The sequence below is a fragment of the Diceros bicornis genome, chromosome 27 (assembly GCF_020826845.1).
Source record: "Diceros bicornis minor isolate mBicDic1 chromosome 27, mDicBic1.mat.cur, whole genome shotgun sequence".
NCBI classification, from domain to species: Eukaryota; Metazoa; Chordata; class Mammalia; order Perissodactyla; family Rhinocerotidae; genus Diceros; species Diceros bicornis.
The window spans coordinates 43,929,469-43,943,086 of NC_080766.1; the positions used below are offsets into that span (position 1 = coordinate 43,929,469).

General features: G+C 51.3%; 1 protein-coding gene across 1 annotated transcript in view; it reads right to left on the minus strand.

The window, feature by feature from the left end:
* Positions 1-288: 288 nt before the first annotated feature.
* The window catches only part of TSPEAR (thrombospondin type laminin G domain and EAR repeats), a 176,218-nt gene continuing 162,888 nt past the window's right edge, over positions 289-13,618 (minus strand). The window contains exons 10-12 of the mRNA XM_058523267.1: positions 6,530-6,717; positions 3,940-4,041; positions 289-863 (exon numbers count right to left, since the gene is read on the minus strand). Of these exons, the coding sequence (XP_058379250.1) occupies positions 710-863; positions 3,940-4,041; positions 6,530-6,717 (444 nt within the window). The 3' untranslated portion in view covers positions 289-709. The remainder of the gene's footprint in view (positions 864-3,939; positions 4,042-6,529; positions 6,718-13,618) is intronic.

Genomic DNA, 13,618 nt, shown 5'->3' on the forward strand with positions numbered 1-13,618 from the left:
GGGCCCCACTGACCAGTGGTGTCTCCTGTGGGTCCCACCGTGGGGAGGAGACGGTACACATGCCGTGCACCGCTTGGATTCGTGACCTAACCCTACTCCCGCTGCATTCATGGGTAAACTGAGGCCAGAGGAAGAAGCTCCCTGCAGAGGGGAGGTGCCCTCTGTCTGCGATGGTGACTAGGGACCCGGGGGCGCGTCCCGCTGCAGTCGCAGAATGAGTCCTCCGGCCCGGTGACATGCTCACTGAGACTCAAGTCCCCGCCAGAAACATGCAGACGCAGCCGAGCTCCCTGTAAAGAGCGTCATAAATATATTTCAGTATAGACAGGATACAATAAATAACTGGCACGAACACGTAAGCGGCGTGAAGCCTGTCCCAAGTCTGGGCCCGCCAACGGGGAAGGTGACGAGGCCCCGCTGCTTTTGAGGTAAAATTTTGTGTGGACTTATCCTTTGAAGGGAAATCCTTGTAGGACACCCAGACTTGCAGGGGCGGCTCTGGTCTTCCGCCAGACCGACCACGAGGCACTGGATCTGGCCATCACGGTTCCCAGGGTGGAGAGGTGATGGACGTCCCCGACTGGACGATGGCAGGGACGATGCACTGGAAGCCACGCTGCCCGGGCTCGTGCCCCCGGAGGTTCTAGGGCTCCTCGGGCAGGATTCTGGGTGCGCCGGGCAGGTCCTGTTCCTGGGAGCCCAGGGACTGTCACCCTGTCCTCAGCCTCAGGACCCGGGAGAGGGGCTCCTTGGCGCTGGAGTAGACGAGGTAGGCACCAGCCGTGGTGCGGAAGGTTTCCCAGTCCCTGCAGCCGAAGGTCGGGAGGCTGTGCACGGCCACGAAGCCTTCGTACCCCTGCCACCTGCGGGGAGAGACAAGTCAGCCTGGGGACAGGGATGGCCAGGCTGCTGGCAGAAAGGGAGAAGCGTGCCTGGGCATCGGGGCTGCCCCCTCCCCGTGGCTCCCACCCCACCTGGTTCTGTGATCCTCTCCCACCGGGCATGGCGTGGAGGGGCCACGCACCCCTAGGCTGCACAAGCTCCTGGGTCATCATCAGAGAGCTGGGCTAGCAGGGGCCTTCTCAGCCTGTAAAGAGGGAAACCGAGGCCCAGAAGGGGGAACTGCCCTGTCCAAGACCCCGCAGCTCCTCACATCCACCCAGGGTCCGGCCCCAGCCCAGAGTGCCCTCGGGGTACCCCCAACGGGAGAGGGGACGGGGAAGGGGTCCTGGCAGTTCCAATGGGTACTGCAGGGGCCAAGCCGATGTCCCTCCCCACCCCTGGGGTCAGCGTTGACAGTGAGGCACGTGCCTTCAAACACACGCCCGTCACCACACACACTGGTATGGCCACCTCTGTCTTTCAGTGAAGGAAGCGCACTCCTGGAACACTGCTCTGCCACTCCCACCCCCGAGTTAGGATGCCGCACCCGCTGGCATCATCCTGCCACTGGCACAGCCAGCGGTTTCTAGATTTTGCCTTCAAAAGGGATTTATGGACATCTGGTTCCATTTTCATAGGGTGGAGTCCTCAAAGCGGAGCCTGGATCAAAGGCATGAGCAGTTTTAATTTTCATGTTTTTCCAGATTACTTTCTGGAAAGGCTGAGGCGGTTCCTGTCCTGATGGGAAAGGGCCAGACACCACCCCCGACCTGCCTTACAGCACAGTGGGTCTTTAAACTGATTCCAAATGGTTGGGGGAAAATGTATCATCATTGGGCTTTGAGGAAAGAAACTTCTTATGTGTTTATTCACATTTTTCATTTTTCCTTCCGAAAATTCCTGTTCATATCTTTTGCCCATTTTTTGAAATTTAAAAAATGTCTTTTATTAACTCATAATGGTTCCTTTTCTGTCATATGTGTGGTAAACAGTTTGTCTTTTGACTTTGAATAGGATGTCTTTTTCCATAGAAAACTTTTAAATTTGGGCAGGCAGCCTGGTGACCTCTTTCCAGCCTTGTTTAAGGTCCCCGCATCTTTGTGTAACTTCGAGGTTTTACAAAGTCGTCTTAGCTTTCCTTCTAACATTTCTGTTGTTTAACTTTTTACATCTAGATCCTTATAAAATTTAATCCTGATAAAATTTGTTTTTGTATATAATATGAAGCAGAGATAAAGCTTTGTTTTCTTCCAGTTGGACAGAAAATTATATGAAATTGTTTTATTAAGTAATGCATCCTTTTCTTATTGAATAGAAATACAACACACTTCATCACATTAAATGATCATAAATTACTGGCTGTCTTCTGGATTGTATTCTGTTTCTCTCCTATATTTGTTTATTTCTGGCAAAAAATCACCCTGCCTTTTTTACGTGCTCCCAGGGCCTCCTTCATTCTTCTTCTTTTTCAAAATTTTCTTGACCATCTTTGAAAATGTATTCTTCCATATGAAATGTAAAATCACTTTGTTATGTTGAAAATTTTACGGCAATAAATTAGAAAGTCTAAAGAAAATTTATGATTTTTCTGGTAAAATATAGATGGCGAAAATTGTCTCAAGAAGAGATGGAAAACCTGTTTAAACCAATAACCGTGGGAGAGATTAGACAAGTTGATCAAGAGACACTATTAAGAAGGCACCAGGGGCCGGCCCGGTGGCGCAAGCGGTTGGGTGCGCGCGCTCCACTGCGGCGGCCCGGGGTTCGCTGGTTCGGATCCCGGGCGCGCACCGAAGTACTGCTTGGTAAGCCATGCTGTGGCGGCGTCCCATATAAAGTGGAGGAAGATAGGCACAGATGTTAGCCCAGGGCCGTCTTCCTCGGCAAAAAAAAAAAGAGGAGGATTGGCGGATGTTAGCTCAGGGCTGATCTCCTCACAAAAAAAAAAAAAAAAAAAAAAAAAAGAAGGCACCAGGCCCAGGGGGCTTTGTAACTGAATTTGACCTAATCGTAAAGAAAACAGATAAATCCTACTATTCAAACTATCCCAGTCCACAGGTGCAGGTGGAAAACTCTGCAGTGGCTTTCTGTAAGTCAGGCTCCATCTCAAACTGGACAGAGGTCAAATCCCCCAAAGAAAACTACAGAGCCGTTTCATCTCCTAGTAAAAATGCAAAAATCTGAAATCAGTCAAACGGTTGGTAGCCAGTGGCATAGTAAATAACGACTCTTCATCATTCAGTGGCCTTCATCCCAGGAATTCAAGGAAACCCCTCATGAATCAATTCATCCACAGATGAACCGAGAAGACCCATGACAGGCGCTAATGACCGCCGAAGGGAGCCACGTAGACGCGCCATGACAGCTCACGTCCTCTCAAACAGCGTGATGCTCACCTGTTCTCACCCATCAGAAGACAGGTCCGCCGGCCATTGCCGCTATTGTCCAAGATTGTTCTGGATTCCTAGCTAATTAAGAAGACTAGCTAAGCAGTAAAAACAGGAGCAATTAGGAGGTAAAGTTGCCTTTATTTGCAGGGGTGGTTATATTCCTAGAAGTCTCATGAGACTCTTCTTCAGAAAACTATTAGAACTGGTAAGATAATTTGGTTGGGTGGGTAGACACAAAAATTAATTTTCACGATAAGCAGCTGGAAATGGAAATGAAGAATCCCAGTTGTCGTGCTTACAATAGTTGAAAAACTCCCAGCAGTGAATTTAATGAGAACGCCACGGTGCCCACGTGAAGAAATGGAAAATTCTATTGAAAGATGTGATAAATGGAGAGACCTGCCATAGTCCTGGGTGGGAACACTGAACAGAATAAAATATCAATAACTGTCAAATTAGCGTGTGGCATATGCATGGCTGGCGGGTCACTTGGCTAACATCAGGGGTGTGACCCAGGCTCAGCCTGCATTCAGGTGTGCCCGGCCCAGGTGACCCATGGACTCGATGGCCTGTGGCTCGCTCTGAGCCTGTGATCATCTGTGGGGATGGTGAGCGACCCTAGGTGAACCAGGTGGTGAGGAAGGGCCCTAGCCTGGCAGCTCTTTACCTGTAAATAATACTGTTGACTGAGAAGGTTTTTCCGTCGAAGGAGTTTGCAACCACCAGGAAATAATCTTCTCCCACTGAGAAGAACTCCCAGTCCAGAGCACTGTGGAGGCAAGAGGGCAGATGTTAGGACATGGAGCTCCGGGACACTGTCAGAGAACTCGGGGCGCTGACTTCAAGCCAATTCTCCCCCTAATCTCAGAACTCAGGGGCTAGGTCCCACCTGCAAAACCCACAGAAGGGGGAGCGATTTTCTCAGTCACACGGTGAGTTGCTCTATTCCAGGGAAATCAAATTAGTCATCCACTTAAAAAAATTTTAATTGTGGTAAAATACACATAACATAAAATTAACCATTTTAACCATTTTTAAGCGCACAGCTCGATGGCATTAATCACATTCACGTTGTTGCACAAGCATCGCCACCATCATCTCCAGAACTTTCTCATTTTCCCAAACTGAAACTCTGTCCTCGTTAAACACTAACTCTGCATCTCCCTCCCCCAGCCCCTGGCACCCACCCTTCTACTTTCTGTCTCTATGGATCTGACTCCTCTAGGGACCTTGTGTAAGTGGAATCATACAGTATTTGTCTTTTGTGACTGGCTTATCTCACTCAGCATAATGTCCTCAAGGTTCATCCACGTTGTAGCAGGTGTCAGAATTTCACTCCTCCTTAAGGCTGAGTAATATTCCTCTGTATGGATGGACCGCATTCTGTTTATCCACTCATCCGTCATTGGACACTTAGGTTGCAACTGTGAATAGTGATGCTATGAACATGGGTGCAAAAGTCTTTCACTTTGAAGAGGCTGAAATCATCAGAGAAAAAGTCCCAAGCTCATGGTCACCCCCTGAGGGCTGCAGCACCCCTGGAGGGAGAACTTGAGGACACCGGCCGAGAGGTCACCCATTTGGTCCCGGCCCCTTCCCTGACACCACCCAGGTGCCGACACAGCACGCTCCCCCGCACTTGGAAGCTGTGGTTCTTATCGCAAACCAACGCACTGCGTTCTGTCTTAGAGGAGAGTCTCCTGAATTTGCTAAGGGTGATTCTGTGCTCAGAGAGGGTCAGCTCCGAGGGATGTGACAAGTGGCCTCCTGGAAGGAATCCTCAGAGCCCCCGCCCCACTGAGGAGCCCACCTGGGCTGTCAGCCATGGCCCCACCATCACCTGTCTGACTACTGCAGGCCCTGAAACTGAGGCCACAGCCTTGCAGCAAGCAGGCGTCAGCCGGACACTCAAGGCCAGGCCAGTGCATCCGCGTCTGGCGGCCTCAGGGCTGCAGCCTGTTCAGGCAGCAGAGGGCCACCCTCCCTTCGTGGACACTCACCTCTGGGTTCCTTCCCTCTGGGAACTGAGGGTGCTGGTCTAGAGCAGGATGCTCACACAGGACCCTGGGAGTGAGGGGGCCCACGGAGGCATGTGGGGACATGCAGGGCAGGGCGCAGGCCAGAGGGGGCCCTGGGGCTCCTCACTCCTTCTTCTCCCATTGGCCAGGATCATGTCTCGGGCCCCTTCCAGCGACGGCCAGTTATGATTTGGCCCCAAAGTGGTGGGCGTGCCTCTGCTCACTGAGGAGTGGCCTGTGGGGTACCCTTGCCCGTGGGGTGGGGCCGCGGGCAGCGGGGCAGCCATGTGGTTGTCATGCGTTATTCCTCCAGTCGTAGCTGGGCTCTAAAACCAAGGCCCGTGGAGAGGAAGCACAGCAAAGTTCTGACTTACACCGTCTGCACTTCAGCTCACATCAGAGGCTGCCTCGGCTTACCCCGGGAGGAAGTGACGGGTGAGGCCGTGACCTCCTGTCTGCCCCAAAGCAGCAAGACAGGAGTTACACTGACAGTCATTTGAGGTATATTTTTATTTTCAGAACCACACCATTTGGTCAAAAGGTGGAAACAACCCACATGTCCATCAACAAACAAATGGGTAAACGAATGTGGTCCATCCATATAACAAACATCATTTGGCCATAAAAGGAATGAAGCTCAGATGCCTGCTATGACGCAGGTGGGCCTTGAAAACATGATGCAGAGTGAAAGAAGCCAGACACAAAAGGCCACCCACCGTATACTCCATTCATATGAAACATCCAGAAAAGGGCAGTCCACAAGCACAGACAGTAGACTGGTGGCTGCCAGGGGCTGGGGGAGACGGGGCAGAGGGAGTGACAGCTAAAGGGCAGGTGGCTTCTTTTCAAGGTGATGAAAATGTTCTGAAGTTACCGGTGGTGCTGGTTGCACATATCCGTGAATTTAATAAAAACCACTGAATTATAAAAAGTAAACAAGCAAACCAACCACACCATCTGAAAGCAATCAGAGCCTCGATGACAAATATGAGCCACAAAATCACTCAGCTGTCCCCAGAGAAGGTTCGAACCATGTTGGACCGTAGGCCACCTCACACCCTTAAGGGATGGGGCAGCCTTCTATATCGGCTAGCCGCTGCCCAGAGACCTTGGGGCTCGCACCCGAGGCCCAGCTGCTGCCGTCTCTAAGCCACGTGGATGATTACAAAGAGCTTCCTCGACACCGAGCCCAGCCCAGGCCTCGGTCTGCCCTTCTCGCCCCCCAGCCTCCGTGGGTACCTGCAGGTAAGAACCTCCTGGAACTTGACGAAGGTCTGGGCGCGGACGTTCAGCTCGTAGATGACAGAGTTGATGACGTAGGAGTCGTTCTGCACGTGCATCTCCATGTCGTAGCTGTGACTGTTGGCGACAGCCAGGAAGATCCTCTCTCCTATGTGGAACACTTCCCAGTCGGCGGCGCCGAACGTCTAGACAGAAGGAGAAGGCAGCAGAGCGCACGCGTGAATAGAGGCTCCCTCAGGATGGCCAAGTGCTGCCCCAAGGAGAAACAGCTGACCCACGAGCACGGCCGGGCACCCACCATGGGCTCCAGGCACCAGCCTGGTGATGCTCCCTGGTCTGGCTCACTCTCCCAGCCTCAGCGACCACCATTCCCCTTTACGAACGTCAGTGCCAGCTGCACCCGCACCAAAGAGATCATCTGCATAGAGTGCTTCTTAGCCTCTGTGCCTCCCACTCCCCCACACCCCAGTGCTGCCCGTCCTGCGAGGTCCAGCTGTGATGACACCTCTTCCAGGAAGCCCTCCCTGCTTCCTGCAGTCCCAGCTCTGAACTCCAGAGCAACGTCTAGGTACCTCTTGTGTTTCTTACTACGTGCTGTCCCTGGCCTGAGGTTCTCCTTTGGCTCTATGGACAGCCCCATCTCTGGGTCCCTGCACAGGCTGTTCCTCATAAACCACTTATCACCCATGAAGGTGAGGTGTGCGTGGGGCCACAGGGCGGGATTTTTACACGAATGGCGAGCTGCAGAGCCTTCCCCCAGACCTTGAGCTGTATAAGCTGACTTGCACACGGGGCCCAAGAGGAGGAAGTTTATGACCAGCATCTGAGGGATGATGGTGGTGGGATGCAAGGAGGAGAGGACCAGAGAAATCCTGATCCAGGCCCTGGTCCAAGCCCTGCAGGGAGAGGGTGGGGCAGAAACTAAAGGAGACACTTTCCTGGGGAACAGGTGTGGGTGCAGGGACAGGCCCCGTGTGGCGGGGGTCAGGGTGGGAGAGGCAGAACATGGTGGCACCCTGTGGCAGGGGCCTGTGGCTGAGGGAAGAGAGTGTAAACGCTCTCAGGGCCCCCGGGCGTCAGCAGAAAGGGGTTGAGTTGACTCTGTCTGTTCCCACAGGCTGGTGAGGGCTGTGAAAGCTCCATGCAGCACTTTGCATTGGAACTGCCTTTGGAAGTCTTGCCTCCTGATTTTCGAGTTCAGAACCTAGTGAAGAAACTTATATCAGACTGACCCTCCTGCTGAGAGCATTGTAAACTCTGGATGAAATACTTAAAAATGCCCACAACCGGGGCGGCCCTGTGGCTTAGTGGTTAAGTGTGTGTGCGCTCTGCTACTGGCGGCCTGGGTTCGGATCCCAGGCGTGCACCAACGCACTGCTTGTCAGGCCATGCTGAGGTGGCGTCCCACATACAGCAACTAGACATGTTGTGCAACTAGGATGTGCAACTATGACATGCAACTATGACATACAACTATCTGCTGGGGCTTTGGGGAGAAAAAGGGAAGAAAAGGAGAAAGATTGGCAATAGATGTTAGCTCAGGGCCAGTCTTCCTCAGCAAAAAGAGGAGGATTGGCATGGATGTTAGCTCAGGGCTGATCTTCCTCACAAAAAAAATAAAATAAAATAAAAAGCCCAAGACCACTGAAGGCCCTGGGCCAGGGGCAGCCAGAGACTGCAGGGGATGTGAACATTCTCTGAGGACCCTCCTCATCCTGTGGCATGTAGCCATGGCACTCAAGTGGATGCAGCAAGCTGGTTGGACGGGGAGTCCGAGGTGAGAGTTTAAGGCTTCCAGAGTGTTTAGAAGCAGAAGGGGAATATCCCAGAAAGGTGGGAGCCACAGAAGCGGAGCCCCAGTATCTCATATCAACTTCTCGCAAGTCCTTGTCGAGCTCCTGAATCGGGCACACACACATGGAGCAAGATTCCAGTGACCCAGAGACAAACAACAGCTGAGAGGCTGAAAGATCTGACCAGAGACTTCAACAGCTGGGGAAACAGCAGGCAAACGTGACCTACAACCAAGAGAAGAAACAGTATGTAGAAATAGGCTGACACCATGCAAAGGTTGGAGTTAGCAGATGAAACTTTACTATAACTATGACAAGAATTTATAGGGAAATATGAATGTAATGAGCAATGAGATGGGGAAATTCAGAGAGCTATGAAAACTCTAAAAAGAGCCAAAAAGAAATCCTGTAACTGAAAAGTATAATATCTACATCCATAAAGATATTGGATGGGATCAAGAGCTACAATCCAGAAGAAAGAATCTTTGAACTAGAAGACAGACCAATAGGAATTATCTGAATTGAAGCACAAAAGGGCAAAAAAAGATGATATAAATGAGAGTGAGCAGAGCGTTGATGACCTGTGGGATAATACAATGTGGTCTAACAGACACGGAGCTGGGTCACAGCAGGAAAGGAAAGGAGAAGGAGGCAGAAAAAACATTAAATAAATGATGGCTAAAATGTTTCCAAATTTGATTAAAAACACCAAACCACAGATCCAAGAATATCAGAGACCCAAAGCAGAATAAATACAAAGAAGCCACCCCTAGACACATCATATTCAAATAGCTGAAAAGAGAAGATAAAGAGACATTGGAAAAGCAGCCAGAGAAAAGGGACACATTCAGTCCAGAGAAACAATGATGCCAGTGGTCCTCAACTTCCCATCAGAAACAAGGGAAGCTCCACATCAATAGAAGAACATCTTCAGAGTACCTGAAAGAAAAAAACGTGAACCCAGAATTCTGCAACCAGCGAAAATATCCTTCAAGGGAAAATAACATCGTTTTCAGATAAAAGTGGTAGAACGAATTGCCAGTAGACCTGCTTTCCTAGAAACACTGAAGGAAGCTACTAAGGGCTGAGGGTGGATTACGCCAGATGAGATTAGAATCTGCAAGAAGGATGCAGAGGGTGCTGGGAAGGGTGAGTATGAAGGTATATAAAGAGAACAGCAAAATCATGGTGAACCGTGGAGCTTATAACAGAAGTAGAAGTGTGAGTACATATATGCACAATAGCCCCATGGAGGGGTAGGAATAAATGAAATTATACTGTTATTAGGTTTTGCATTATGTGTAAAGTATAATATTAATTCAAAATAGACTGTAATAAGTTAAATTGAGATTGTGATTACTGGAGCAACACAGTAATACAAAAAGAGGAGACAGAATAGAAGACTATATATGTGACAAAGGACTTGTAACCAGAACATATTTAAAAATTCCTGGGGGCGGCCTGGTGGCACAGTGGTTAAATTTGGTGCACTTGGCTTCGGTGGCCCAGGGTTCAAGGGTTTGGATCCCAGGTGCGGACCTACACACTGCTCATCAAGCCACGCTGTGGCAGTGTCCCACATACAAAATAGAGGAAGATGGGCACGGATGATAGCTCAGCGCCAATCTTCCTCACCAGAAAAACAAAAAACAAAAAACAAAACCAAAAAACTTCTACATATCAATAACAAAAAGGCAAAAATATTAAATACGGGCAAAAGACTTGAACAGACATTTCACCAGTGAAACTACAGAAAGCCAATGTGTCCATGAAGAGGTGCTCACTATCTAGAATTGAAACTTAAAAACCACATGGGGGTACCACTTCACATCCAATGTGTAAAACTAAGAATACAGACAGAACCAAATATAGTCACGCACCACACAACGACGTGTCAGTCAACAACAGACCGCATGGACAACGGTGGCCCCATAAGATTAGTACCACAGAGCCTCGGTGTGTAGTAGGCTGTGCCATCTAGGTGTGTGTAAGTCACTCTAGGATGTTTGTACAATGACGAAACCACCTAATGATGCATTTCCCAGAACGTGTCTCTGTCATTAAGGGACGTGTGACTGTTTTGGCAAGGATGCGGCAGGACTAGAACTCTCCTACATTGTTCGTGGGAGTGTATGAAATGGTACAACCGTTTTGAAAAACTATTTGGCCATTTCTTCAAAAATTAAACATAGATCTACCTTATGACCCAGAATTCCACTCCTAGGTTTTTACTCAAGAGAAATAAAAACATATGCCCATGAGGGGCCGGCCCCGTGGCTTAGTGGTTAAGTGCGCGCGCTCCGCTGCTGGTGGCCCAGGTTCAGATCCCGGGTGCGCACTGACGCATCACTTGCCTGGCCATGCTGAGGCAGCGTCCCACATACAGCAACTAGCAGGATGTGCAACTATGACATACAACTATCTACTGGGGCTTTGGGGAGAAAAAGGGGAAAAAAAGGAGGAGGAATTGCCATAGATGTTAGCTCAGGGCAGGTCTTCCTCAGGAAAAAACAAAAAAAAGAGGGGGATTGGCATGGATATTAGCTCAGGGCTGATCTTCCTCACACACACAAAAAAACATATGCCCATGAAAAGCCTCGTATGAGATGCACTTAGTTGATTTGGTCATAATAGTGAACAGCTGGGAACAGCTCAGGTGCTGTTTCCATCAACAAGAGAATCGCCGACAAATGGTAACATATTCCTGCAGCAGAGTGGTACTCAGCAATAAGAAGAAACACACTGTGTGTGTGTTCAACAGTAGACAGCACGTACGGTCTGATTCCATTTATTAGAAGTGTTTTAATAAGAAAAACTATTAAATAGTCACAGAAATCAACCGTGGTTGCCCAGGGTGGGTGGGGACGGAGGAGCCATTGACTGCAAAGGGGCAGCAGGGACGTTTTGGAAAGGAAGATGATATTCAATATGTTGATCAAGGTGATGGCTAGAGGGCAGATACACTTGTTGGAATAATCAAACTTAAAATCTGAACATTTCATTGTGTATGTACAAGAGAGTTCTAAAAAAAAGTAGGGCTCCTTGCCCAGTGAACTATGAGTCTGTTTCCTCCTCATCTTAAACCCTCCGGGGCTGGCCAACTCAGAGCCTAAAAGGGGAGCCCAGTGTGTTCAACGTCCACCTCCCCTGGGTGGGGCTCCGGCGGCGGCACCTTGCAGCCGAAGGAGATGCTGTGAGGGAAGAAGCGCGGGCAAGGATGGAGCGCAGGAGGAAGACAGAGGACGGGTTCCTTCAGTCCAGCAGCAGCGTTCAGTTTTTCCAGGAAAGTTGGAATGAGTAACCAGATCCAGAGATTTCTGTTTCGCAGCCACCTCCGAAGCAAGAAATACATGTGTTTTTGGAACTTTAGGTCAGCATTTGGGGGCACATTCCTTTGCCCTGTAACCGCTGCCGGGAGGACAGGAAGGTGCCTCCATCCCCTCGAGGGGGCGTCCCCACCAGCCACTGTGCACCTGCAGGAACGGGGACGACTCCCCGTGTTTGGATGGCGGTCGGCTGTTAGACCTCACCTCCTCCCCGCGCGTTTTGGGGTCATGCTCAGGTCTGGGTTCCAGTCCATTGTATAGACAAAGAATTGAGCCCAGGGACACAGAGATGCCCAAAGGCACGCAGGGGGGGAGTTGGGACCTGGGCTGCTTCCCTGGGGACACTGTGCGTCCCCCTGAAGCAGGTCGGTCCTGCGTCGTCCCAGGTCGTCCTGGAGAGGGGCAGAGCTGGTCACGCTGCAGGAGCATGCCTCAGATCCTCCGACCACGTCTCCCCTCCGCCCCCTGGCTTCCTCCACGTCCAGTGAGGCCTGTGTTTGAAGGACATCTCGCAGCTCCCAGAGGGGGTCTGATGTGAATGCCCCTCCTGGCACTTCAGTGACTTCCTTGGATGTCACTTTCCCCGCCTGTAATTCAGGACGTGCTGCCTGGCCCATCGTCTCGTCCCCTGCCAGTCTCAGTGCCTGGCTGGAGGCTCCGATGGGCACTTTGAAACGGCTGCTGGACCCAGAACAAACTCTGGCCAGATGCGGCAGTGTCTCCTCAAGCCCAGCAGAGGGCGCCATTGCCTACGCGGCCCCGCCGGCCTGGCCCTCAGCGGGAACATTCCCCGCGGGACCCCTGAAATGGGCTCATGGCCCTGGCGGCTCTAGAAACGAGTCTGGACCCGTCCTGAGGAAACAAGTGAGTTTAAGCTAACGAGTAAGACTCCCTAGGACAAGGGGCCAGGACTCCGGGCAGTCCCCGACCCCTCCCTGGGGCCAGGAGGCAGGCTGGGGCCTCTCTGGATTAGTGAGTCCTCTCCTCATCGAGGCTCTGTGAGGTGGCACTATTCTGTCCCCCAGGGCCACCCCACAACTACTGAGCAGGCTTGCAGACACTTGGGGCCGCGGGCTCTCAGCATCCTCCACTCTGCAGCTGCTTCACAGAAGACGACTGTTCAGGACCCGCACACGCGTGGAGAGGACACATGAGCCAGCCTGACTCTGCGGAAACCTAACAGGAGCCGTCAGACTGCTGGAGCACGGGCTCCTTCCGACTCCGTGCTGAGGAAACCACGCCCATGGGAAACCCACCCGTGCACACATGTAAATGCACATGCCTGTGCTCACACACCCACGACATGTACACACAGCTGTGTGCACACGTGTTTACACACACCTGCAGACACACACGTGTACAGACACACCTGGATGCACACACCCACGACATGTGCACACAACTGCATGCACACGTGTGTATACACACACCTGCACGCACACATCCACATGTGCACACACCTGCATGCACACATGTGTATACACACACCTGCACGCACACACCCACTACATGTGCACACACCTGCACGCACACATGTGTATACACACACCTGCACACACACCCACTACATGTGCACACACCTGCACGCACACATGTGTATACACATTTGCACACACACCCACTACATGTGCACACGTGCATGCACACGTGTATACACGTACCTGCATGTAAACACGTGTATACACATGTATACATGTGTGCATACCTGCAGGTCTATACAGGCACACTCCTGCATGCACATGTGCACGTGTGCATACACACACAGTACACGGGGCCAGGAGCGGGTCTGAGGAGGGCAGCTCCCCCGGAGCTCCAGGGCTTCTTTCCAGCTCTGAGCTCCTCCACTCTCAGCTTACTTGTCTGGAGCCCCGGCACGGAGGGGCGCACAGATTGGGGACTGAGGAGGGGCTGCGGGGCTTTGGGAGCACAGGGAGAAGATGTCCCGGAGGCGAGGAGGAAGGACGAGG